This window comes from Pristis pectinata, chromosome 7 (genome assembly GCF_009764475.1).
Source record: "Pristis pectinata isolate sPriPec2 chromosome 7, sPriPec2.1.pri, whole genome shotgun sequence".
Lineage (NCBI taxonomy): Eukaryota > Metazoa > Chordata > Chondrichthyes > Rhinopristiformes > Pristidae > Pristis > Pristis pectinata.
In genome coordinates this window covers 50,285,312-50,312,483 of record NC_067411.1, presented here as the reverse complement: position 1 = coordinate 50,312,483, position 27,172 = coordinate 50,285,312, and the positions used below count along the sequence as shown (strand labels likewise).

Sequence of the window (27,172 nt, the reverse complement as noted above, 5' to 3'; positions counted from 1 at the left end):
ATCATGTCAGCTGTGGCCATTCAGATCTTTTGCTGAATTTGGGGATGTATTCTTCAGTATTCCATGTTTTCTTTATATTCATAATCTAGGGTTGAAGATCTCTCACCTACAGTTAGGACCTAATGTTAGTCCAGCAGTGAATGAACAACTCATTGTCTTTACTGAGGCCAAAAAGGACATAAAAACTCAGTTCCATATTTCCAGAGCTGGTCTTAAGAGCAAATTCTGACATCAGTGTTGTTCCATATTAGTTATTATTCAATTCAATATCTTTGCATTTTCTCTCCAGACACTCAGAACACTTTAACATTGGCACCTGTTCAGCTGTCGGGAAAGGCTGAAAAATGAAACATAGTTGGCAATTTGGGAAAAAAAACAAGAATGCATCCAAAGCTGTTTATGCAAATATTGTTTTCAGTGAAAATGATTGAAAATCATTTCTGGTGCTTTTAAAATGTAGTCGGAGCTGGCTGACAGACAAGCAGTGTTGGATATATAAACCAAATTATTAAGTTTTATGGAGTGTTTGAAGCTTTTCATAACTCTTATGGTTTTCACAATGACAACAAAGGAATCTTTTAATAATGTCATATATTGAATACTGTGTTGTGTACTGACAATCTGCCATAGAATTGAGAATTGAGGTTTTTAAATGACTTCTTTGTTGGCAGAGGCTTTCCAATTTTCCTTTGTTGCTCTGGAGTGAAAATAGAGAGTCGTGGAAAAGTGGGAATAGCTGAGTGATCAAAGTTTGGAAAATGTGCTGTAGAACTGAGTATGAAGAACTTAACCCCAAGGATGGGTGTTTAATTAGAGCTTCTTTTCATTCATTTACTGGGTGTGGACATTACTGGCAAGGCCAGCATTTATTGCCCATCCCTAAATACCCTTAAGGAGACGGTGCTGAGCTGCATTCTTGAACCACTGCAGTCCTTTTGGTGAAGGTGAGGTCTTGGGTTTGGGAAGTGCTGTGAGTGCTTAGGGCGAGTAATGGCAGTGTATTATCATATTGTTGACTGCGATCTAGCTACATCAATGGTGCTGAGGTCGAGAGGGTTGAGAGCTTCAAATTCCTGGGTGTGAACATCACCACCAGCCTGTCCTGGTCAAATCACGTAGGTGCCACGGCCAAGAAAGCTCACCAGCGCCTCTACTTCCTCAGGAGGCTAAAGAAATTCGGAATGTCCCCCTTGACCCTCGCCAACTTTTACTGATGCACCATAGAAAGCATCCTATCTGGATGTATCACGGCTTGGTACGGCAACTGCTCTGTCCAGGACAGCAAGAAACTGCAGAGAGTTGTGGACACAGCCCAGCATATCATGGACACCAGCCTCCCCTCCTCGGACTCTGTCTTTACCTCTCGTTGTCTTGGTGTAGCAACCAGCAAAATCAAAGACCCCACCCACGTGGGACATTCTCTCTTCTCTCCTCTTCCATCGGGTAGAAGATACAGGTGCCTGAGGGCATGATCCACCAGACTTAAGGACAGCTTCTACCCCACTGTGATAAGACTATTGAACGGTTCCCTTATACAATGAGATGGACCATGACCTCACGATCTACCTTGTTGTGACCTTGCACCTTATTGCACTGCACTTTCTCTGTAGCTGTGACACTTTACTCTACTGTTACTGCTTTTACCTGTACTACATCAGTGCACTTTGTACTGACTCAATGTAATTGCACCGTGTAATGAATTGACCCGTACGATCGGTTTGCAAGACAAGTTTTTCACTGTACCTCGGTACAAGTGACAATAATAAACCAATACCAATACCAGCTGTTACTTTTCCTCCATCACAACACTGACTGCCATTTTAGAAAGTATTTCCCTGGTTTTGAGACATGAAAAACATGATGACAATGAAAATTTTTATTTTCCATGTGAGGTTTCCCTTTGTCTACAATCATAGAGTCATATAGCATGCAAACAGTGAGTACCCATCTGTATTAATTTCATCTTCTAGCACTTGGCCTGTAGGTTTCTGTGCCTAGGCCATTCAAGTGCTTGCCTAGACACTTCTTAAGCACTGTCAGTGAATCTGTTTCCACCACTGTCTCAGCCTATACCTTCCAGGTAGTCATCGCTTGCTGGATGAAAAAGGTACCCCTCAGATCCCTTTTAAATGTCTTACCCCTTACCCTAAATCTACGTCCTTCAGTTTTATTCTCCTCTGATAAAGGGAAAAATTTCTTCCTCTGCTCCAGGGAAAACTGACTTACCCTCTCTGATCTCTCCTTGTTTCTAAAATGTGCCATCCCAGGCAACATCCTGGTGAATCTCCTCTGCACCTTCTCCAGCGCAATCACATCTTTCCTTTGTAGAATTTTCGACCCACCTTCTATGATTGCTGTGTGTTCCTGGGCCGGATGCCACTCTCTGGCCAAGGAATAGTGAGGTGGTGACTTGAGGAATTTGCCTAGTGCCTCAGTTACTGGATTCTTCTCCCTCCCTGGTGGGAACTTCTGGTCCCCATTCATTCCTGGCCTGATATTAAGGTCGAGACTGGGAATTCATCCTATTAGGAATCACAATTCCTTGCCTTAAAGTTCTGCAGTGAATGAGGTACATTATTTAATCAGAATTGCGGCTGAAAGTTGCCCTGTAGTGTAAAACAGAAGGAATAACTGCATTGCCTGCTCCCCCAACCCTGTTCCCACCAATCTGTTGACCAGCTCATTTATGGCTTTCTAAAAACACAGCAACATAAAATGCTGGAAACACCCAGCAAAAAAGAAGCATTGGTGGAGAGAGAAACAGAGCTAACCTTTAGATTGACAACCTGCTTTTATGAAAAGTCATCAACCTGAAACGGTGACTAATCTTCTCTCCACAGATGCTGCCCAACCTGTTGGGTGTTTATAGCATTTCTTTTTTTGTCTCAGCTTCTAGTTGTGGTTGTTGGAGGCCCAGCCTTACATCACTGCAGGAGTTCCCCAGGCCAGTTCATCAACGACCTTCCTTCCATCATAAGGTCAGAAGTAGAGATGTTCTTTGATAATTGCACAATGCTCAAACTCATTTGCCATTCCTCAGAAAATAAAACAGCATGCTGCAACACACTGACTATTTTCAGTTATGGGTTGGTAAGTAGAAAATAACATGCCTGTCCCAAAAGTGCCAGGGAGTGACTATCTCCACCAAGGGAGAGTCTAACCACCTACACCAGACATCCAATGGCATTAGCAATGTCTTTGTAACCTTAAAACCTGACTACATCCTGCCCACCTCCCTCTCTTTCACATTCCTTCTGTTCGACCACCTGAGATTCTGCTGCCGTTATCCTGACCTTAACAAAGTCCCTCAGCTTTGGATTTCCTCCCTCGCTGCCTTATTTTCATTATGACACACAGTGAAATGCGTAGGAATGTTTCATCTCATCGAAGGGACAATATAAATAGTAGAGTGAAGTAATGCATTTGGGGAGGTCAAACAAGACAGAGAACACACAGCAAATGGTAGGGAAGTAACAAAATGCAGAGGAACAGAGGGATTTCCGTGTGCATGTCCACAAGTCCCAGGAATTAACAGGACTGGTAGATTAGGGGGTAAGGGTGGTAGATGGGACAGTTGTCAGTATTAGCCAAGGCACAGAATGTGATCTTCTGCTGCAACCGTTCAAAACACTAGTGGTCACAGCTGGAGCACTGTGCACAGTTCTGGTCCACACAGTATAGGAAGGATGTGATAGGCTGGAGGGGGGTACAGAGATTTACAAGGATGTTGCCATTATCCTGACCTTAACCAAGTCCCTCAGCTTTGGATTTCCTCCCTCACTGTGGGTGGAGAATTATGGTTAAGAGGGGAGAATGTCCAAACTGTTCTCTACAGAACAAAGGAGATGGAGATTTGATTAAGGTGTGTGAAATTTGGGGGGCAGAGACAAGAGTGATCAGAAACAACCTGTTTCTTTACCAATAGATGGATAACTAGGGAATATGAATTTTGCATTAATTCACGTAGGGATTAGAAGGGAGTTGTGAAAAAATGTTTCATTCAACAAGTGGTGAGTGTCTAGACTTATTGCCTGAAAGAGTGGTGGAGGCAGAAACCCCTACCGCTTTTGGATGAGTACTTAAAGAACTGACGCCTGCCGGTCTTCAGATTTGGGAAGTGGGGAAGTAAATGTGACTTTGGTGGTCATAGATCCTTCTCTGCTGTAAATGTCTATGATTCAAGTTGTTATTGCAAATACTTCTATTTCTTTAATTGTGTGTAACATGCCTTTTAAAATATTTGATTTTTCAAATTTTGGATTTATCACTGGATTTTGTGGTTTTAATGATAATGAAGTTATGGTGTTCACATTACTTCAGGAAACAAGACAGCATCTCAATAATTCTGTGCATTCTCACTTTAACACAATCCTATTGTGGCTGCCAGTGATTCAAGCAATACTGAGGCAAATACACAATTGAGGAAAACCGCCAGAACAGGCATGAACTTAAGTTCCTTATGACCGAATCCTGCTGCAAAATACTGTGAAAACTTTAAATTATTAATGAACCTTGAGTCAGTTTTTAATGGCATATTAAACCATAATTACTGTTTAGCAAATTATCTATTCAAAAAAATTTTAAGCACATAGATTGTAATTTCTTTCGATAAATATTTGAAAGTATGAGGCAATTAAATTGATGTACTTTTTTTAAAGAAGTATATTTGATGTTTCAGTTCCCTACCTTCAATCATATATGTGGTTCAGACTTTGTGGCCGATAAAACCTTTGAAGTAATATTTTGAAAGTAGAAGTTTTACTTCCTTGCTTTGGAGTCTGAAAGGATTCTTTGAACCTGATAGGCTGCTCAGCCAGCTTGGTGATATCACTTGCTGGATTCCAGGGTTCCTCATGAATTAAAGCCAGGCTGCAGCTGACATTGAGGAAGGGGATGCTCATACCACACGCAATATTTATTCAGGAGAGCTGTACTAATTTGGGTATAAAAATATCAAGTCAGTAATGTGCACCATTGGGATTAAAACCCTGAACCATCAAAACATAACAAATAGAAGCAGATAGAGACCATTCAGCCCTTACACCTGGTTGCTCTTCTATAGATCAAAGCAGACATTTTAACTCGTACTGCTTTCCTCCACTCACCGCATAACTCTTGATTCCCTTGAAACCTGATATGCTATTGAACCCTGGATATCTGATTGTGAGAAAATGCTGAGGGACTGGGGAAGGGTCGAGGGAGAATGTCACAAAGTCTGCTGAATCTCTGTTGATGAGCTTTCAGCTTTGGTGCCAAGCTAATGTACGAGTGTGAATGATCTTTTAGTTCTCAGTCACGGGACATGAAAGCTGTGACGTAATGCAGGTGATCATGTTACCTGTTCCCAAACCATGTGCAGTGTTAATGGGAGGAGAAAGAAAGGGGAATTTGAGAATGTCAATGCACATTTTTTTGCTCTTCGTCATCTCATTCTTTAATAACTCTGCTATTCTTTTCTGCTTCCATGACCTTGAGGGATATTGAGTGGAGCATATGTTGTATGGGAAAGTGTTACCTGGCATGCAGCACCTGGGATAAGAGTGGTAGTGATAGTAGAATGTAGATTTTACACAGCCCATTGGAGGAAGTGTAGTGAACAAAAGAATGATATACAGCAATTCCACCAAGAACAGCCAACCCCAGTCCGTCTGTGTTTGCTTTGCAAGTCATCATCTGAGTCTGTTTGTTTGTCCAGAGGAGCTCTGGCCAAATTTACTGTTGTCATTTGCTGTGCTCCATAAATGTTCATTGTCCTTTTCTGTAGTGTGTTCTGTCATTACAACAACTATATCAACATTGATAATTCATGATGTTGCAACATAAAGTGGTTTATTTTGAGTAGTGTTATATATCTTGGAGAGTGAGCTGATATTTCATTGTGAAATGAACCTTTTGAAGTTTACAATTTACTTATGAAGATTCTACTATAGACCAAGTGGAATTATCACCAAAGTTCACCTTTGATGTTTTGGAACTGTCTTCCAGGGCAGGCTCTAATGGATGCTGGGGAAACGATGAAACAACTGGCTGAGGTCAAAGATGCCCTGGATATGGAAGTAAAGCAAAACTTCATTGATCCACTGCAGAATCTTCATGACAAAGACCTGAAAGAAATACAGGTATTGGTGGAATTGTGTGTATATCTGGGATGGCTGCCCTTTTAAAGGGTTATTCTGGAACATATTCACCAAGAAGAAACATTTATAATGGGCTTCACATGCAGTCTTGCCCACCCTGCCAGTTTACCGCGCCTTACCCCCTTGCTACTTACTCTACTCTCTGCAACTCCCATGCCACATCCCCCTCCACTCAGCCCACCACTTGATTACATTATACTCTTCCCACCTCTTCTTCTCCCCAGTCCCTCCTCCTCATCCCTCTTCTCCCATTTCATCTCCCCAGTCCTCCCCACACCTCCAAACTTCCTCCCCTTCCACTCCTCTCTCCTTCCTTACACTGTCCTCATGGCCCCCACCATGCGGAGTTTGCTCATTCTCCCCCTGGGTGCTCTGGTTTCTCCCACGTCCCAAAGAAATGCTGGTTAGCAGGTTACTTGGCCACTTAAATTACCCCTAATGCAGGCGGGTGGGTAGGAGAATCGAGGGGAGTTAATGGGCATGTGAGAGTGAATAGGTTAGAGGGGAGATAATTGGGGAATAGGATTGAGGGGATTGCATTGAGAATCAGCATAGACTTGTTGGGTCGAATGACCTCCATGTGAGTCATAAAGAAATATAGGAAAGCTTTTGAGGTTCTTTCTTTTCTAAAGCCATTAGCGTGTGCTTCCATTGATGGAAGAACATTATGAGGAAAGTCAGGGGCAGGTATTATTGGATAAAACTCAACCTTAACCTGCTACATTCCAGGCTACGTAGGATATAGTAATGGTTTGTGGTTTTGACGGATCATTTGAAGTCAGAATGACTCATTGAGGAAAAGCTTGAGCTTCACTTTAATATCACGTTGATCAAGAGAGGAGTGGCAAACTGATCGAACAGCACTTCAAATAATAAACCACTGTACTTTTTAAAATCTTCCTCACAATGGCACGGAATATCAACTCTGATAAGATACAGCTGTGCTCAAAAGCAGGTTTATCTCATTTCATTGTTTTACTTGCAGTAAATGTCATTTAAATGGAACTTCATTGTCATATTTGCATTCCATATGGTTGAATTTTGAAAATTAATTTTGAAATTCTTCCAAACCACATCATTATAGCACAGAGGATGAAGGGAGATTACAAATATTTTGCAATTAAAGTGAGTTATTAATTACCGTGGCTATAGGGCATAGTTTGCAGTTATGTCTGAGGTATAAATTCTGACAATGCATGAACAGTGGACGCCTACTGAATTTCTTTGTACAATGTTTCAGTGCAATCACTTTGCTTCAGTAAATGCCCAGTCACAGAGGAACATACTTCAGAAATCTTAATATTCATTCAGAGACTCTGCTATTTGAATTTTCTATCTTGAAATGTAAAGCCCAATTTTAGACAATATAGTTTAGTTGAAGTGCACTAATAGTTCTTACACTGGTCCCCACCATGGTAGTGAGCCATGTTAGATAACCAATTCCTAAATACATGTAAGATCTAATAAAAAATGTTTAAAATTGATGTAGAAGCTGGTGTTTTGTGAGTTTAGAAATATTTTAGGATTAAAGAACAGGCATTGTTCTAAAGTAAAGTTTGTTTTCCCTTCCCATTTCACAATTTGTACTTAAGGTGGTCAGGAGCTGGGCAAGAGGCTGTGTGATGGTGATAGTGTGGAACTTGCAGTGTGCCAGCAAAGGTTATTGAATGGTTGTGGTGTGACATGGGATGGCTGCTGCCTTACCCCTGTCCCCCACTGCAATCATCAGCACACAAGATGTGACTGAATGGAAAGAACCAGATGCAACACTGGGTCCAGGGGATACAGGTAGAGGGAGGCGAAGCACAGTTAGACCTAGGTGACTGGGTTGGGTCGACCAACAGGATGAGGGTGCGGGATGGGCTATCAGAAACTGGGGTCTTTGTTGCGGATTGGCAGATAGGGGACTGCAGTTAATTTCTTAGCTGGGAGGATTAGAGGGATGAATACTTGGGGATAAGGGGAGAAGAAGTCAGGGCTGGGATGTGGAGAGGGGTTGGTACCTTCAGGAGGGAGACCAGATGGAGGGGTGTGTTTGGGATCCAGACTGATGCTTTAAGGATTACATGATTGTGGGATTAGATGGACTAATTTCTCCTGGAGTGTTGCACGTGGAATGTATGTCTGATGCTGATATTATGTCAGGCACTCAAGTGCTTCTTGTGCCAGAACTTGCACAGCCACGTTTCCAGAGTGACGCAAAACAGTCCAGAAATGGTTGTTGTTGTCATGAACTCCATGCTGAGTTGCCTTGCCACAGCATGTCACTCAAATAAATAGTTGTACATGAGCTAATGTAATCCTGAACTCTGTTGAAAGATAGAAACTTCTTGAAATTTCAGCAGTTCAGATAGCATATGTGGAGAGAAAAACAGCGTTAACATTTTGACAGAATGTTTCAACAGCCTCATTGTGTCAGTACATCATATTTACAAGTTATTCTTTGGTACATGAAGAGATTGAAGTCATTACTTTACACAGTACAGAAGCAGATCTATTCCATAGGGCAGAAGGAAAAGGCGAGTGACTTTGTTTCAATAAAACCTAAAAATATATTTCTGAAGAGAGATCATTCAGTTGAAATGTTAGCTCTTTTCTTACTTTGCAGAAGCTGCCTGGCCAGCTGAGTGTTTCCAGCAGTTTCTGTTTTTATTTCAGATCTCCAGCAATTTTATTGTGACAAAAAAAGTAAAATCCATGAGGAAATGTAGCGGTTCAAGAAGGCAGCTCATCACCGCCTCCTCAAGGGCAACTAGGGATTGCAATTAAATGCTGGCTCAGTCTGCGAAGCCCTCATCCTTTGAATGAGTATATATGCTGGAAATGGTCAGCAGGTTGTGGAGAGAATAAAGTTGAGAGCTGGAGTTTCTGCCTAATCATACTGCTTTATGGTGTAGTCCATCTGAATCAAAACCAAAAGACCACTGAATTTTATGTTCAAATGAATTTCAGTGATCTCTTGCACTAGTTTTTAAAGCTTGGTGGCACATGTAGACAGTGCTTCAGCTGGCTAGAGGCGGCTTCAGAAATTAAACCAGAACTGTAGGTTGCAGTGACACTGATAGTCAAGCTTTTAAGGTCTTGATTCTAATTTTTGTCAGGTTACAAGGAATCTTGATTAGGGTACCCCTGTATATGTAGCAACTTGTTCTGTATAACTTTTAAATAATTTTAGGTTACTTAAAAGTGACACTGTGATTTTGTTTCCCACAGCCTGAAGCAAGTTGCTTTGCTGTTACCACTTGATAATTTATTTTATTTATTTTCAGAATCTGGGTGTCATTTGCGAGGCCAGCATTTATCGCCATCCTTGATTGCCCTAGAGAAGGTCGTGAGATGCCTTCTTAACTGCTGCAATCCCTCCTGTGAAAAGACTCCCAGTGCTGTTGGGGATGGATTTCCAGGATTTAGACCAAGCAATAATGGACTGGCAAAATATATTTCCAAGTCAGGATAATGTGTGACTTGGGAGGGGAACCATCAGGTGGTGGTGTTCTCTTGCACATGTTGCCCTTGTCCTCCTTAGTATTAGGGTCTGGGGGTTTGACAGGTGTGGCTGGAGTAACCTGGGTAAGGTATTGCATTGCATTTGTAAAGGGTAAACACTGAAGCCACTGCAGTCACTACACCAGTGATGGAGGGAGTGAAGGTGGGGTGCCAGTCAAGTGGGTTGTTTGGTCTGTGTCCTGATGTTGTTGAGCTTATTGAGTGATGTTGGACATGCACTCAACCAGGCAAGTGGAGGGTGTTCCGTCGTGCTCCTGGCCTGCCTTGTAGATGGTGAAAAGGCCTTGTGAGGTAAATCAAAGGAAAGCAAAATTCTTTATCCTAATTTATTTGAAAACACTGACCATTTACATTAGCTCACAGCAGATTATGTATTTTGCAAGCTATAAATGACTTTGAGTGGAAGTTTAGTAAAGATAAACCTTCTTAAAATAGGCATAATTTGGGTGGAATTTGCATTGGAATAACCAATTGTGCCTGAAACATAAACTCCAGCTAATGTGCCAGATCTGATCTGTTAGCTGTTTGTTTCTCCACAGCTGCTGTCTGGCTGTTAAGTATTTCAGCATTCTCTGCTAATATTTAGGGTGCATTTTATGTAAATTATATTGGTGTACAAGCTACCAGTGCTGTGAGCAGCTCCACCACCTCTGACTGGTACCATCAGGAGCAGTATGTCAGATGGCAACAATTCAAGGAACTGCCAAAGATGTATCTGTACAACGGCCCGTGAAACAATTGGAGACATGTCAGGAAAGGCATCTGTTATTCTTATAAGCTTTTTTATTCATTTGTTGTCGGTTTGTATCACACCACAAATGTTAACTTATGGAAACCAGAGAGACAATGGTAATCTTTCATTGACCAGTGTGTAATACGTAACCTGCTAGAGTTAGATGGGTTGACCCTGGTCAGGAAATATATATGATTTTCAGTGTGCCTTCCCTCATTGTCAGTCTCACAGAAATATATTTATTTACTCGCTGACAGCATCATCTGAAGAAAATGGAAGGACGCCGATTGGATTTTGACTACAAGAAGAAAAGACAAGGGAAAATCCCAGATGATGAGATTCGACAGGCACTGGAGAAATTTGATGAATCAAAGAAATTGCAGAATCGAGCATGTTTAACCTACTGGAGAGTGATGTAAGGACTTGTTTTTTGTGCCTTGTGAATGAGCTAAACCTTTAATTGCTCAGTATCCTAGTGGAAAGTGTTATTGTTAATGCCTTGTTTCTCCCGAGGTGTGTGCTATTTGATCTTCCTGTCCCTCCCGTCTTACATCTGTTGGCACTCCAGGCACCATCCCATGCTGGGAGAGGTAGCAGATGTACCTGCACACATTCAGAGCAGGTTTCAGTAGATTTCCTTCACCTGCCAATAAAGGGCGTGCTGAGATGTGAGTGTCCCCTGCACATTTCTGGTCTCTCTGCCCCAGCTCCATGTTTGACTGTTCTGGGACTGTGGCCCGCAATCGCAGTGTGGCACTACCTTGACCCCCTTTGCAAACGCACCAATGATTAAGGAGTGCTTGTGCACTGACTTCAGATTAACGTTTCTGTACACTCCTACCCCTCTGCTTGGTGTATCTGGTTTTATTCATAGCTGAGTAATAATTCCCAGATGAGTGAGTGTGGTAATTGGCTCCAGCCTCTGTTTTAATCCATGATTTCTTCTCCACCCAGCAAAGAGGTCAGTGAAAATGCTCTTCAATGTATCAGGCTCCCAGAAGAATAAAACAAATCCTGACCTGATTTTGCTGTTTTAAGACAATGATGTGAAATTGAATATTTCTATTCCCTGCAGTATATCTCACCAGGTTGGGTTTCCTCATCCTTGTACTGAGAGGTATTGGTGTCAGTTGAATCCACAGATGATGAATGGGTTTAAGCTATTCCTTCTTCAGTGCAGTCTGTACACATTATACCTCCTGAGACAGCTCGAGACAGCTCGCTGTGAACTGTCCCCAGCTATGGAGGGTGGCAGCTGATTAACATGTCACAACCTCACACCAGATGCTGAACACAGGGCTCCAACATTAACTAAATCAGATGGCAGCATTGGATTCACGTCTGTCCCAATTTTAATGTAAGTGGAATGGGTGAGGGGTGGGAGGAAGAAATGAGCAGCTAAAATAATTCCAAACTCAGTTTCCCCAAACGCGACTGATGCCCCTGTCTATTTTTCCAACTTTGTCTCGGTGTCAGCTGACAATGTTCCACCAGTGGAGAATTCCCCCCAGCTCGAGCTGGGGAAGACTCCAGGAGAGGTCTTCCCTTTGTTGGAATTTCCACTCTTCCTGCTTGGTCCTGCCAGAAAAAGTTTGCAGCCTTATTGTCTTGTTCAATCCTGAGCTAAATTTTAATCTATTCTAAATTTAATCTATCCAGTGCTCTGCCCACTGAATGTCCGCTTTCCCCATGCCCTGAATCCCAGTCCCAGTCTTTCTAGATCCCTGTCCATGCTGGTGTTCCTGATCTGACTTCAATGCCAGCCTCCAGATGCTCCCAACACAATCTGCCAAGTGGCCAGAACTCTGAAAATACCTCAGCCTGGCAATTGGGCTTCCTGCTAAACACCAGCTCAGGGGTCATTAAAAAGAACATGATATTGGGATGTTCTTGCTTTAACAGATTGTTGTCGTGGTGTCTTCCCTTTCAGAAGCATTAAAGCCTGATCTGTGCAATTAAGAAGATAGCTGGAGAACCACTTGTGTACTGAGTCAGTTCATTCAGAGCTCTCACCATGGCAGACACAGGAAACGTGGCGTGCAGGGGCATGGAAATAGGGTATGGTGGCCTGTTTTTTCAGGTGGATCACTTCTGACAGAACATGCCCCATTCCAAGGTGGGGCCCCACAAATGGTGACAGTGGAGTGTCAGGGCCACAAACAGAAGCCTTTTGACCGGGAGCAATCCAGGGTATAGGTGCTTCAGTCTGTGCTCAGGGTGGCAGGCAATTGGAATTCTGATGCTTTAAAGTTTATAAAGGGGCTGTTTGTAAGGTATAAAAACAATGGTCCAGTTCGGACACTTTTGTTCAGGTAAGATACACCACTTTCAATGTGTTGTGCTCCTAGTTTTATTAAGAATTAAAATTGAGTATTGCAAGTTGAATTCTTTGGACATTAGTTCTGTTGGTAAGTCAGTAATGGGTGCTGCACAAGTTTACATGAAATACAATGGGGAAATGGCACTCACATTTGGACGAACCTTGACAGGGAAGTGCCTGGTACAGATTCCTGATGGTGAGACTCCTGTTGAAGCTATCCGCAAACAAGTGAAAAATCACTTTTTTTGCCCAAATTGGATGTAGAAATGAGTGCAGGAGGTTCCTTTCTAATTAGACAAGGGTGTCTCCATCACCTTTGCCCTCCTGGTTTGGTTCCTGCAACAGCTGACACATATTTTCAAATTTTTTTGACATTTGCCAAGATGTGTGCAGCTCCCCTTTCCCCTGCCTATCCCCATTCCAGGTGTGCCCCCACTTTGTCTGCTTGCTTTCCCCACCTTCCTACTGCTTGCTGCACTCTGCCTCGATGCCCACATTCACTCCATTCTGCTCTGATTCCACCCTTGCTACACCCCTCCTGCGTCCTCCCCACCCTTGCTCCATTCTCCTCGGCAGTCTCCGGCAGTCTCCAGATTGATGTCTTCTTCACCTGAGTGTGGGCTGTGTGTGCATTAAACATTCAGTAATGTGAACAGCTCTTGGATTAAATTACTTGTAAAATAGAAAGCATCAAAGGAAGGTGCATGTATTTCTACAGTGTCTTTCATAGTACAGAATGCTTTGCAGCCAAAGCAGTTCTTTCAAGGCAGGAAACAGCAGCCTCTTGTATTTACAGCTAGCTCTCATAAACAGAATTATGCTAATGACCTGATAATTGTTTTTTTGGGGGGGATTAATTGAGAGATAAAGACTTGCCCAGGACATTGAAGAGAACTCTGCCCTTCTTTAAATCATGGTGGTGCCACCTTTGCCCAGAATGCCATTAATTGCTATGGCTAGGATTATTTTGGGATTGTGGGGGAAATGAAGTAGATTGGAGAGATTCCAACACGGAGAGCTGGAGAGAATCTTGAGAGGCATCGGCACATTAAAAGACTTCAGAGAAGAAAAGTGAAGCAAAAATGGAAATGGGGCATAGGTTTGATGGAAGGATGGTTAGGGGATCAGATGGCAATGGTTTGAAAGGGAGACAGGAGAATAATTTATAATTCAGCTAGCTATGGGTCACAAAAGGAAATGTGTTGACCTGAATTCTAGTGAGGTTGGGTCAACCAAGTCAGAGGTTTCCTTGTGTACGACTTTAAAGGAGAATCTCAAATGTGTTCTTTTGCAGGGTTAGAGAAAGTCTTTAGCTACTCATAACTTAAGGCTCCAGCTCTTTAGTATTCAAGTAATTGTACCGCATTCTACAGGTTTCACCAGGTGCTCTGTTTGCTCCCATTTCCTGAAGGTGTGCAGGTTGATAGGTTAATTTGCTCCTGTAAATCACGCTAGAGTAGAATATTGGCAAAACAATCAAAGTTGATGAACATATATGAGAGAGAATAAGTTGCAGAAGTGCAGGGAAATAAAGGCATCGCACTGCTTTCCTGGGCCGGATGGGCTGAGTAGCCTCCTCATTTGTCATTCTCAGATATAAGGGAAGGACATAAGTTCTTCGACCTGAAACATTAGCTCACTTTCTCTCCCCACAGATGTTGTGGTCAGAATGTTTTCAGCATTTTCTGATTTTATTTTAATCTTCAGCAACTGCAGTTTTGTGTTGACTTTCATTCACTAGACGTGCTGTATTAGAGCAAAATCCTGAAATGTGACTGAAGGGATTGTTTGCCTTTGTGAATATTTTTAGATTGAGCAAGTGAACCAGCTTACAGCGTTGGTGCAAGCGCAGCTTGAATATCACAAACAGGCGGCACAGATTTACCAGGACCTCTCCGTGCAACTGGAGCAGCGGTAAGCACGGAATTACAGCACACACTGTCTGCATCAAGGAATAAAGAGAATGAATCAGACTTCAACCAGTCACTTCTCCTGCCTCAGTTTATTCAAAAGTCCATTCCCTAAATCTCAATTCTGATGTGGTTATTTTTAGCAAATGGACAAATTCAGAAATTAATTTGTTTTGTATGGATTTTTTTGAATATATTGTTACTGCAGAGTTGCATCAGTGAAGCGGGTGTAGCAATTTCCCTTTAATTGTACTTATTGTTTTTCTGCAAATTTTGCTCCTCAGTTTCTAATCATCTTCTATCAGCTTCTAATCAGGACAATCTTGCTAAGTACTGCTGTTTGAAAGCTAAAGGATTTCAAATCAAGTTCAAGTTTATTGTCATAAGCATACACACACGAGGTATAAATGCCATGAAAATTAGTTTTTTGCAGCAGCAATACAGTACATTACAACCATGACAAACATAAATTAACATAAAATTAAATTAACATAAATTATACATAACTACACAACAAAATAAACATAATGACATGAGTGTAAATTGAGAGAAAGAAAAGAAGTATAGTCTGAGGTAGTGTTAGGGTTTATCAAGTCAGCTGATGGTCATATAGTCATAGAATTACGCAGCAAGAAACAGGCCCTTTGGCCTACCATATCCATGTTGACCATCCATCTACATTAATGCCATTTACTAGCACTTGGCCCAGAGCCTTCTCTGTCCTGCCCTGCCCTGTTCTCCTAGATCTTGATGCAGCCTGATGGGGAAGGTGACACTCACTGTCAGCTGGGCTGCCTAATTGAACGCTACACAGAAGCAGAATATTTTACATCAAAGTGAGGGAGAATCAAAAGAGGAATTCTTATTGCCTCTGTCAGCCTCTCCCTGCAGCAAGCCTCACATTAACTGATCAGAGTGCTGCTTGCTTCATGCCAGCCCATCGATGGTTTCAGGGTTGATTTCAGCAGCAAAACCAGAGCAGGGATTCCAGTAAAAAGACAAATCATAGAGCACTACAGCACAGAAACAGGCCCTTTGGCCCATCTAGTCCATGCTAGCCTGGTTTTCTGCCTAGTGCCATCTACCTGGACCACAGCCCTCCGTACCTCTCTCATCCATGCACCTATCCAAACTCCTCTTAAATGTTACATTTGAACCCACATCCACCACTTCCGTTGGCAGCTCATTTCACACTCGCACCACCCTCTGAGTGAAGTAGTTCCCTCTCAGATTACCCTTAAATATTTCACCTTTCACCCTAAACCCATGACCTCTAGTTCTAGTCTCACCCAACGTCAGAGGAAAAAGCCTGTATGCATTAGAACCATAGAACAATACAGCACAATACAGGCCCTTCAGCCCACCATGTTGTGCTGACCTTCAAACCACACCTAAGACTATCTAACCCCTTCCTCCCACATATCCCTCTAACTTAAATTCCTCCATATGCGTATCTAACAATCTCTTGAACTTGTCCAATGTATCAGCCTCCACTGCCACCCCAGGCAGTGCATTCCATGCACCAACCACTCTCTGGGTGAAAAACCTCCCTCTGACATCTCCCTTGAACTTCCCACCCATTACCTTAAAGCCATGTCCTCTTGTTTTGAGCATTGGCACCGTGGGAAAGAGGCGCTGGCTGTCCACTCTATCTATTCCTCTCAATATCTTGTATACCCCTATCATGTCTCCCCTCATCCTCCTTCTCTGCAATGAGAACAGCCCTAGCTCCTTTAGTCACTCCTCATAATCCATACTCTCTAATCCAGGCAGCATCCTGGTACATCTCCTCTGCACCCTTTCCAACGCCTCCACATCCTTCCTATAATGAGGCGACCAGAACTGGACACAGTACTCTGAGTGTGGTCTAACTAGAGTTTTGTAAAGCTGCATCATTACTTCGCGACTCTTAAACTCGATCCCCCGACTTATGAAAGCTAACATCCCATAAGCTTTCTTAACTACCCTATCCATCTGTGTGGCAACTTTCAGTGATCTGTGGATATGAACCCTCAGATCCCTCTGCTCCTCTACACTGCCCAGAATCCTGCCATTTACCTTGTACTCCACCTTGGAGTTTGTCCTTCCAAAGTGTACCAAATGTCCAAGAGAGTGGGTTGGTGAAATGAGAGAGGCAAACCTAATGAACAGCCTCCTATTAATATTGTGCCTTCAGGGGTGCTCCTAAACCACATTTAAAAACAAAGTTAACATGTTTAATGGAAGAACGTGATATACTGAAGCTTAAGGTTATATGATAGGTTAATGCCAAAGCTAGTTTTATCTCTCTGCTGACCAATAAGAGTACACCTATTTTACTTCAGTATCACTTCATACAGATTGATAAACCTTGAGCAGGATTGAATAGATAGATGTAATGAAATCTTGAATTAAGTGCAACAGTGATCCAAAAAGGATTAACTGAACTCAGGAATGATGTTTTAGTAATGTTTAAGTTAAATGTTTGCCTGTTTCTGAATTCAGTACTAAGGAAGATGTGCAGCAATGCTTAATTGAATCATTTTGTAAATGCATCTGACTCCAAAAAGTGCATGTTGGTTAAATCTTTCCAGTACACTCTTGAGCTTGAAACCAATAATAATTGGTTTATTATTATCACATGTACCGAGGTACAGTGAAAAACTTTGTCTTGCATGCCATCCCTACAGATCATTTCATCACATCAGTGCATCGAGGTAGTACAAGGGAAAACAATAACAGGATGCAGAATATAGCATTACAGTTACAGAGAAAGTGTAATGAAGGCAGACAATAAGGTGCAAAGCCATAATGAAGTAGATCGTGAGGTCAAGAGTCCATTCTAATTGTACTTGGGGACCGTTCAATAGTCTCACAAAAGTGGGATAGAAGCGGTCCTTCAGCCTGGTGGTACGTGCTTTCAGGCTTTTGTATCTTCTGGCTGATGGGAAGGGGGAGAAGAGAGAATGTTCAGGGTGGATGGGGTCTTTGATTACTTTAGCTGCTTTACCAAAACATTGAGAAATGTAGACAGAGTCCATGGAGGGGAGGCTGGTTTCCGTGATATGCTGAGCTGTATCCACAACTCTCTGCAGTTTCTTGCGGTCTCAGGCAGAGCAGTTAAGAACATAGAACATAGAACACTACAGCACATTACAGGCCCTTTGGCCCACAATGTTGTGCCAATATTTTATCCTGCTCTAAGATCTATCTACCCTCCCCTCCCACATAGCCCCTATTTTTATATCATTCATGTGTCTATCTAAGAGTCTTTTAAATGTCCCTAATGTATCTGCCCCCACAACCTCTGCCGGCAGTATGTTCCACACACCCACCACTCTCTGTGTAAAAAACTTACCCCTGACATCCCCCTTATGCCTTCCTCCAATCACCTTAAAATTATGTCCCCTCATGTTAGCCATTGTCGCCCTGGGAAAAAAGTCTCTAACTGTCCCCCTCGATCTATGCCTCTTATCATCTTCTACACCTCTATCAAGTCACCTCTCATCCTCCTTCTCTCCAAAGAGAAAAGTCCTAGCTCGCTCGACCTATCCTCATAAGACATGCTCTCCAAATCCAGGCAACATCCTGGTAAATCTCCTCTGCGCCCTCTCTAAAGCTTCCACATCCTTTCAATAATGAGGTGACTAGAACTGAACACAATACTCCAAGTGTGGTCTAACCAGAGTTCTATAGAGCTGCAACATCACCTCACAGCTCTTGAACTCAATACCCCGACTAGTGAAGGCCAACACACCATACGCCTTCTTAACAACCCTATCGACCTGCATGGCAACCTTGAGAGATCTATGGACGTAGACCCCAAGATCCCTCTGTTCCTCCACACTGCTAAGAGTCCTGCCATTAGCCTTGTATTCTGCCTTCGAATTCGATCTCCCAAAGTGTATCACTTCACACTTTTCTGGGTTGAACTTCATCTGCCACTTCTCAGCCCAGCTCTGTATTCTATCAATATCCTGTTGTAACCTACAGCAACCTTCTACACTATCCACAACACCACCAACCTTTGTATCATCAGCAAACTTACTAACCCACCATTCCACATCCTCATCCAAGTCATTTATAAAAATCACAAAGAACAGGGGTCCCAGAACTGATCCCTGCGGAACACCACTGGTCACCGACCTCCAGGCAGAATACGCTCCATCTACCACCATCCTCTGTCTTATATGGGCCAGCCAATTCTCAATCCACACAGCCATGTTTCCCTGGATCCCATGCCTCTTGACTTTCTGAATAAGCCTTCCATGAGGAACCTTATCAAACGCCTTACTATACCAAACTATCGGTATTGCCATACCAAACTATGATGCATCAAGATAGGACGCTTTCTGTGGTGCATCAATAAAAGTTGGTGAGTGTCAAAGGGGACATGCCAAATTTCTTTAGCCTCCTGAGGAAGTAGAGGCACTGGTGAGCCTTCTTGGCCGTGGCATCTACGTGGTTGGACCAGGACAGGCTATTGGTGATGTTCACTCCTCAGAACTTGAAGCTCTCAACCCTCTCGACCTCAGTACCATTGATGTAGACAGAAGCATGTGCACCACTCCCCTTCCTGAAGTCAATGACCAGCTCTTTTGTTTTGCTGACATTGAAGAAAAGGTTGTTGTCATGACACCATGTCACTAGGCTCTCTATCTCCTTTCTGTACTCTGACTCATCATTACTTGAGATTTGGCCCACTACAGTGGTGTCATCTGCAAACTGGTATATATGGAGTTAGAGCAGAATCTGGCCATGTAGTTCAAGAACGTATAGTGAGTAAAGTATGGGGCTGAGGACGCAACCTTGTGGGGCACCATTGTTGAGGTTAATCGTAGCAGAGGTGTTGCTGCCTATCCTTACTGATTGCCGTCTGTTGGTCAGAAAGTCAAGGATCCAGTTGCAGAGGAAGGTATTGAGTCCCAAGGCTAGGTGTTTGGAGATGAGTTTTTTTTGGAATTATGGTATTGAAGGCAGAGCTGTAGTCAATAAACAATAGTCTAACATGGGTGTCTTTACTGTCCAGATGCTCCAGAGATGTGTAGGGCCAGGGAGATGGTGTCTGCCGTGAACCTGTTTCGGCGGTAGGTGAATTGCAGTGGGTCGAGGTTGTCTGGGATGCTGGAGTTAATGTGTGACATGACCAGCCTCTCGAAGCACTTCATGATGGTGGATGTCAGAGCCACTGGGTGGTAGTCATTAAGGCATGTTACCCTATTTTTCTTTGGTACTGGGATGATAGTGGTCTTCTTAAAGCAGGTGGGAACCTCAGATTGAAGCAGGGAGAAGTTAAAAATGTCTGCAAATACCCTCACCAGCTGATCGGCACAGGATCGAAGGACATGGCCGGGGGCACCATCCAGGCAGATGCTTTCCGCGAGTTCACTCTCCAGAAGACTAATCTGACGTCTGCAATGGTGATTGTGGGTACAGGTGCATTGAAAGTTGTCAGGGTGGGTGGTGAAATTCCAATCCCCTTCTGTTCAAAACATGCACAGAATCCATTAAGTTCATCAGGAAGGGATGCGCTGTTCTTGATGATGCTGCTCTACTTCATTTGTTTTCATTATGTAGCCCATTATTACACTCCACTGTGGACAATCTGCAGTTGGGCTTGTGGTGGGTTTAGCAATGCATCCCTATTATTTTTAAAAGTTTACAAATTAATTTTTTTATGGGTGATTTTATTTCCCACAGCCTTGTCTTCCTGATTTCAGCAGCAAAAACCAAACAGGGATTCAAATTCAAAGGTGAATGAATAGGAAGAAGTGGATTGGTGAAATCAGAGAGCCAAAGTTAATAAGCAAAGTGAATGAAGTGTTCTGATTTTATCCAGCAGTCCATTACACAGGAGGTCAGCCATTGAACTCCAGTGCCTCTTGCGTAACAGACTGCTGGATAAAGCAGAGAACTCTGCACCAGATCATGATGGACATCCCATGCCTCATGTTCCCTCTCGCAGGATGCCAGAGGTCACACTTGCCTTCTGCTGCCACGTGGCTGGTAGCTCACAGCCATGGCCGTTGATGAGCAGACGGCAGACACTCTTGGATCCCCCCCTTTCCCCCGGGCCTTCTGGCAGTTCATGTCGTCAAAAGCATTTGCCCTGTGTATAAGTGTCTCTCATGATCACAGGCATTTAGAGATAGTTGAAAACATTTACATAATCAAGATTAAATAATAATTTATTCAAACCACATCAATGTATGTAAGTTAATTAAAAACGTGGCTACTAATTAAAACAACAAGCAAAAAAAAAACAAACTCTGTAGCTTAGTTTAGCATTTTAATGTAGGTTGGTGAACCATTTAAATGAAAGGGTGCATGCAGGAAGTGTTGGCTATGGCTGAAATAAAGCTGAAACTTTGGGTACTCAGCTGAGGACGTTGTCGAACTGACCTGCACTCAGTGCTGATTTGGGGAGGTGGACCAAAAGTCAGGTGCACCACCAAACAAACCCCAGGGGGTTCTGTTCATCCACACCGCAGCACATAGGCGCAGAGGTCCACATCACACCCGTTCACACAGTATGGGGTGGCCAACTGCTTTCTGTCAGCTTGGTTTGGCCTAATGCCTTTCCACAATGGACTGAAGAATCGCCAGTAACTGTAACACCTTTGACATTCATTTGATGTTAATTTTTGTAGAATGAGGGAGGCGACAGCACGCCCTCGAAGGGAATACAAACCGAAACCTCGCTTGACTTATGATTTTGCAGATGATGCTCAGCCGAATGGTGGAGTGACTCACAGTGGTCAAAAGACGCCAGGTAACAGCAGCCGGTCAATCTGTTTAGTACCCTAAGAACAGCAACTCTTGAACCAGGCAACAGCCGGAAAATAGACCCATCATTCTTCCCCAAAACATATAGCACTGACTCCAGTCAAAGTTCACTATGAGTGTGAAAGTAGAAGGGTAATCAGTTGATGGGAAAATCAATTCCCTTCACTCCTGGTCTGAGCCATGCTGAGCAGGATATGTGGCATTTCCCAGCTAAGCAGAGCATGCTGACATTTCCTGCCAGAAGCCAGTGCTGTGGGCTGCCCAGAGGTCCCTCTTGGTCTCAACCCCTCCATTAATGCAGGAGCATGCCTTATGAAGCAAGAGTGTTGAGGTAAGTAGAGAGTAACCTAACACAAATAAGTAATCTTTTCATAGTTGGGATTTCTGAGATCTGGTTGACTACTGTTTACTTTTCCATTATTAGAGGTTTGAAGGCCTGGGGTTAAGGAAGAGGTTTTTTTTATTTATACAGCGTGGTAACAGGCCCTTCCGACCCAATGAGTCCATGCCGCCCAATTACACCCATGATAACCTCCTAACCTGTACGTCTTTGGAATGTGGGAGGAAACCGGAGCATCCAGAGGAAACCCACACAGTCACGGGGAGAACGTACAAACTCACAAGATCACAAAACAAAGGAGCAGAAGTAGGCCATTGGGTCCATCGAATCTGCTCCGTGAGCTAAACTAAAACTATTCCTATCTAGCCCCAATTTCTGGCCTTATCCCCATATCCCTTGATACCTTGACTAATTAGATACCTATCGATCTCCTCCTTAAACACCCCCAGTGATCGGGCCTCCACAGCTGTATGTGGCAAAGAATTCCATAATTTCACTACCCTCTGGCTAAAGAAATTTCTCCTCATTTTTGTTTTAAACTGGTACCCTCTAATTCTAAGACTGTGCCCTTTAGTCCTGGACTCACCCACCAAGGGAAACAGCTTGACCACATCTACTCTGTCCAGTCCTTTCAACATTCTAAATGTTTCTATGAGGTCCCCTCTCATTCTTCTGTACTCCAGTGAGTGCAGTCCAAGAGCTGACAAACGCTCATCGTATGTAAGCTCTTTCATTCTGGGAATCATCCTCGTAAATCTTTTCTGAACCCTCTCCAACATCAGTACATCCTTCCTAAGATAAGGGGCCCAAAACTACACACAGTATTCCAAATGAGGCCTCACCAGTGCCCCAGAGAGCCTCATCAACACTTCCTTACTTTTATACGTTATACCTCTCGAAATGAATGCCAACATAGCATTCGCTTTTTTAACCACCGATCTGACCTGGTGGTTAACCTTTAGGGTATCCTGCACGAGGACCCCCAAGTCCCTTTGTACTTATGTACTTTGAACTTCCTCCCCATCTAGATAATAATCTGCCCATTTATTTATTTTTCCAAAGTGTACATTTCTCAACATTGAATCTCATCCGCCATTTCTTTGCCCATACTCCCAAACTATCTAAGTATCTCTGCAACCTTCCTGTTTCTTCACTACTCCCTACTCTTCTACCTATCTTGGTGTCGTCTGAAAACTTAGCCACAAAACCATTTACTCCATCATCCAAATCATTGATGTACAAGGTAAAAAGAAGCGGCCGCAACACCGACCCCTGCGGAACACCGCTGGTAATCAGTAGCCAACCAAAACAGGATCCCTTTATTCCCACCTTTTGCTTTCTGCCTACCAGCCAATGCTCCACCCATTCTAATATCCTACCTGTAATTCCATGAGCTCTCATCTTATTAATCAGCCTTTTGTGTGGCACCTTGTCGAAGGCCTTTTGAAAGTCTAAATACACAACATCCACAGCCTCTCCCTTATCCACCCTACCTGAGATTTCCTCAAAAAACTCCAATAGGTTGGTCAGACAGGATCTTCCCTTCATGAAATCATGCTGGCTTGGATCTATCTTGCCTTGCACCTCTAGGTATTCCATAACCTCATCCTTGAGGATCAATTCCAATAACTTTCCAACCACCAATGTCAGACTAATAGGTCTGTAATTTCCTTTATGCTGCCTCCCACCCTTCTTATACAGTGGAACTACATTTGCGACCCTCCAGTCCTCCGGAACCATGCCGGAGTCTATTGATACATGGAAAATTATCACCAATGCCTCCGCAATCTCTAAAGCCACCTCCTTCAGAACCCGAGGGTGCACTTTATTTGGTCCGGGAGACTTATCTGTCTTTAGTCCATTTAGCTTCCTGAGCTTCTTCTCTCTAGTAACCTTGACTGAACTCAGTTCTATCCCTTGAGACCCCTATCAGGTATGTTGCTGATGTCCTCCACAGTGAAGACCGATGCAAAATACTCATTTCCTTCCTCTGCCATCTCTTTGTTATCCATTATAATCTCTCCCGCACCGTTTTCAATTGGTCCTATATCAACCCGTGTCTCTCTTTTACTCTTCATATATTTAAAAAAACCCTTAGTATCCTTTTGAATGTTATCTGCCAACTTCCTTTCATAATTCTTCTTTTCTTTCCTAATGACCTTCTTAGTTTCTTTCTGCAGGTTTTTAAAAGTTTCCCAGTCTTCTGTTTTCCCACTAATTTTTGCTTCCTTGTATGCCCTCCCTTTTGCTTTTATTTTAGCTTTAACCTCTCTCGTTATCCACATTTGTGCCATTTTTCCGTTCATAACCTTTTTTCTTGGAATGTATCTATCCTGCATTTTCCTTATTTCTTGTAGAAATTCCTTCCATTTCTGCTCTGCTGTCCCTACAACTAGCTTACTTTTCCAATCAATTTGGGCCATTTCCTCTCTCATGTCACTGTAATTTCCTTTGTTCCACTGAAATATCGATACACCTGCTATCAGCTTCTCCTTTTCAAATTTGAAACTGAACTCAACCATATTGTGATCGCTAGTTCCTAATGGTTCCTTTACCTTTAGTTCCCTAATCACCTCCAGTTCGTTACACAGCACCCAATCCAAAATAGCCGATCCCCTAGTGGGCTCATCAACAATTTGCTCCAGAAAGCCATCCTGTAGACACTCCACAAACTCTGTCTCCTGAGATCCACTCCCTTCCTGGCTTTCCCAATCCACCTTCATGTTAAAACCCCATAATTATCTTGATGTTGTCTCTCTGACACGCTTTTTCTATTTCTGGCTGTAACTTATAGTCCACATCCCGGCTGCTGTCAGGGCGCCTATATATAACTGCTATTATTGTCCTTTTACCCTTGCCATTTCTTAGCTCCACCCATAAGGATTCCACTTCTGACCCTATGTCCCTTCTTTCTATTGATTTTACATCATTACTAACCATCAGGGCCACACCACCCCCTCTGCCTACCCTCCTATCTTTCCTATACACTGTGTACCCCTGGACATTCAGTTCCCAATCACATCCTTCATTAAGCCATGACTCGGTGATTGCCACAATGTCATATTTTTTAATCTGTTGCTGTGCCACTAGGTCATCCACTTTATTTCTAATGCTACGTGCATTTAAATATAGTACATTTAGACCTTACAGACAGCAACGGGAATTGAACCCCGATTGCTGGCACTGTAATAGCGTTACACTAATCACTACGCTACCATGCCGCCCAAAGACAAAGCTCTCTAACACACTGTCAGAGAGCTATGGGCAGTGGAGTACATTTGGTCCATTATGCCTTTGCTACCAACTTTTATCCTACCACCCTATTGCCTCACCTTTTCTGGTGATTGCTTGTGATGACAGCAAGTAACTTGCAATCTACTTTTCTCAGAGTTCCAGCTGTAAATATTATTGTCTCGCTGATCAGTAAATAATGGGTATAAAAGTTCTGGCTTTGTAAACCACAGGCACACCGTTCGACCAACCATGTTGCAGGGCTGCGTATGACTTTGAACCGGAGAATGAAGGAGAGCTGGGCTTCAAAGAAGGCGATGTCATCACTCTCACCAATCAAATCGATGACAACTGGTATGAAGGGATGCTTCATGGACAGTCGGGATTTTTTCCTATCAACTATGTTCAAGTATTAGTCCCTTTACCTCATTAGGATAATTATTGTAACCCAACCTGCCATTATATTTGTGCCACTTGTTCAACTGATAGAGGTGGTGCAGTTTGTGAGATTGTCTGATGCAGTGACACTGGTTATCAATGAGCTCCCTTGGTGTAAAGTCTTTGGTTTACATGTATCATAATCCTAATTGTTGCACTCAGTACCATCTGTAGTGAATATAGGCACAAATGTTGCTGATCCTTACTATTTTGGATATGTTTAGTTCATTCTGCCCTCAGTGAGGACTACAGCACAACCACCATGCTTAACAAAGCACAATCGAGTTGTGGATGTAACCAGTAAATGCTTCACCATTCCCATCCTTTGTGTCCACGTGTGAATCCTGCTGCATCTTGCTTACCTTATTTTTGTAACAGTGGTAAAGCTGTACAGTTTGGTTCCTGAGAATATATTTATCTAAACTAAAACAAGAAAGAATATATGTGCTATATGAATTGTTTTATTCTATTTGTGCTAAATCTGAAAATACAGTGATTGAAAACTTGGTTGCTTAATGTGTGAAACCCCATCAATTAAAATGGTCAGTAAACTCTCTTTATATCTCTGGATTATTTTTCCAAAGGACAGTTGTCTCATATTTTGTAATTAACATTCTAATTCTCTGTGTAACGAATATGTGATATAAGGATTACACTACTCTGGCTCAGCAGATTACTTGTTTCCTGTTCACAGTCCACACCACTCCTCACCATTCAATAACCCCCTAACCATCTAGGTACCTGTAAACTTTATTTCACAGAGCAGGTTCCTGACTTTGACTGAGATACTTTTTCAGTACCATCAGAGGAGCTGTATTGTAGGGGCAGTGTTGAGGGAGTGCTACAGTGTCAGAGGGGCAGTGTTGAGGATTACTGCACTGTTGGAGGTGCAGTACTGAGGGAGGTTTGCACAGTGCGAGAGGGAGGGGCAATACGAGAGAACACTGCACTGTAAAGGGACAATACTGAGAGAGTGCCACACTATTAGAGAGGCAGAACTGAGGAAGTTCTGCACTGTAACAGGGCAACTCTGTGGGAGGATAGTACTGAATGATTGTTGCACTGTAAGATGGAAAATACTGAGAGAGCTCCATGCTGTCAGAGGGGTGATACTGAGGGAGTGCTACACTGTAACAGGAGCAGCACGATGGAAGAAGCAGCATTGAGGGAATTATTAAAGTGAACTATTAAAGAGCCAGTATGTAGCAGCATTGTAGAAGGGGCAGTAATGAGAGAGCACTGCAGTGTCGGAGAGGCCAAACTGAGGGAGTCCCACACAACGAGGGGCAGTACTGAGACAGCACCTCTGGCAGAGAAAGAGGAGGTAGTGAACTGGATTCATAGAGTCATTGAAACATATAGTACAGTAATGAGCCCTTTTGACCCACCTTGTCCATGCTGACTGTGATGCCCATCTATGCTAATCCCAATTATTTGCATTGGACCCACATCCCACTCTGTCTTTCCTATCTAATTACCTATCCAAACACCTCTTAAACATTGTAGAAGTTTCTATCTTCACCACATCCTGTTGCAGCTTGTTCAAGATATTTATCACCCTCTGAGATCTTCTTTAAATGTCTCCCTGCTCACCTTAAACCTGTGGCCTCTAGTTCTAGAGTCCCCTGCCTTTGGGTAAAAAAGATCTCATCTTTGCCCCTCATAATTTTATAAACCTTTATAAGGTCGCTCCTCAGCCTCCTATGTTCCGGTGAGAATAAACCCAATTTATCCAATCTCTCCCTGTAACTACAGTCCTCCATTCCAGGCAACATCCAGGTGAACCTCTTC

General features: G+C 43.0%; 1 protein-coding gene across 1 annotated transcript in view; it reads left to right on the top strand.

The window, feature by feature from the left end:
- The window catches only part of LOC127572727 (endophilin-A1-like), a 152,218-nt gene extending 126,281 nt beyond the window's left edge, over positions 1 to 25,937 (top strand). Inside the window, 6 exon segments of the mRNA XM_052020276.1 lie at positions 5,986 to 6,119; positions 10,635 to 10,743; positions 10,746 to 10,792; positions 14,508 to 14,611; positions 21,237 to 21,358; positions 25,177 to 25,937. Of these exon segments, the coding sequence (XP_051876236.1) occupies positions 5,986 to 6,119; positions 10,635 to 10,743; positions 10,746 to 10,792; positions 14,508 to 14,611; positions 21,237 to 21,358; positions 25,177 to 25,376 (716 nt within the window). The 3' untranslated portion in view covers positions 25,377 to 25,937.
- Positions 25,938 to 27,172: the final 1,235 nt, after the last annotated feature.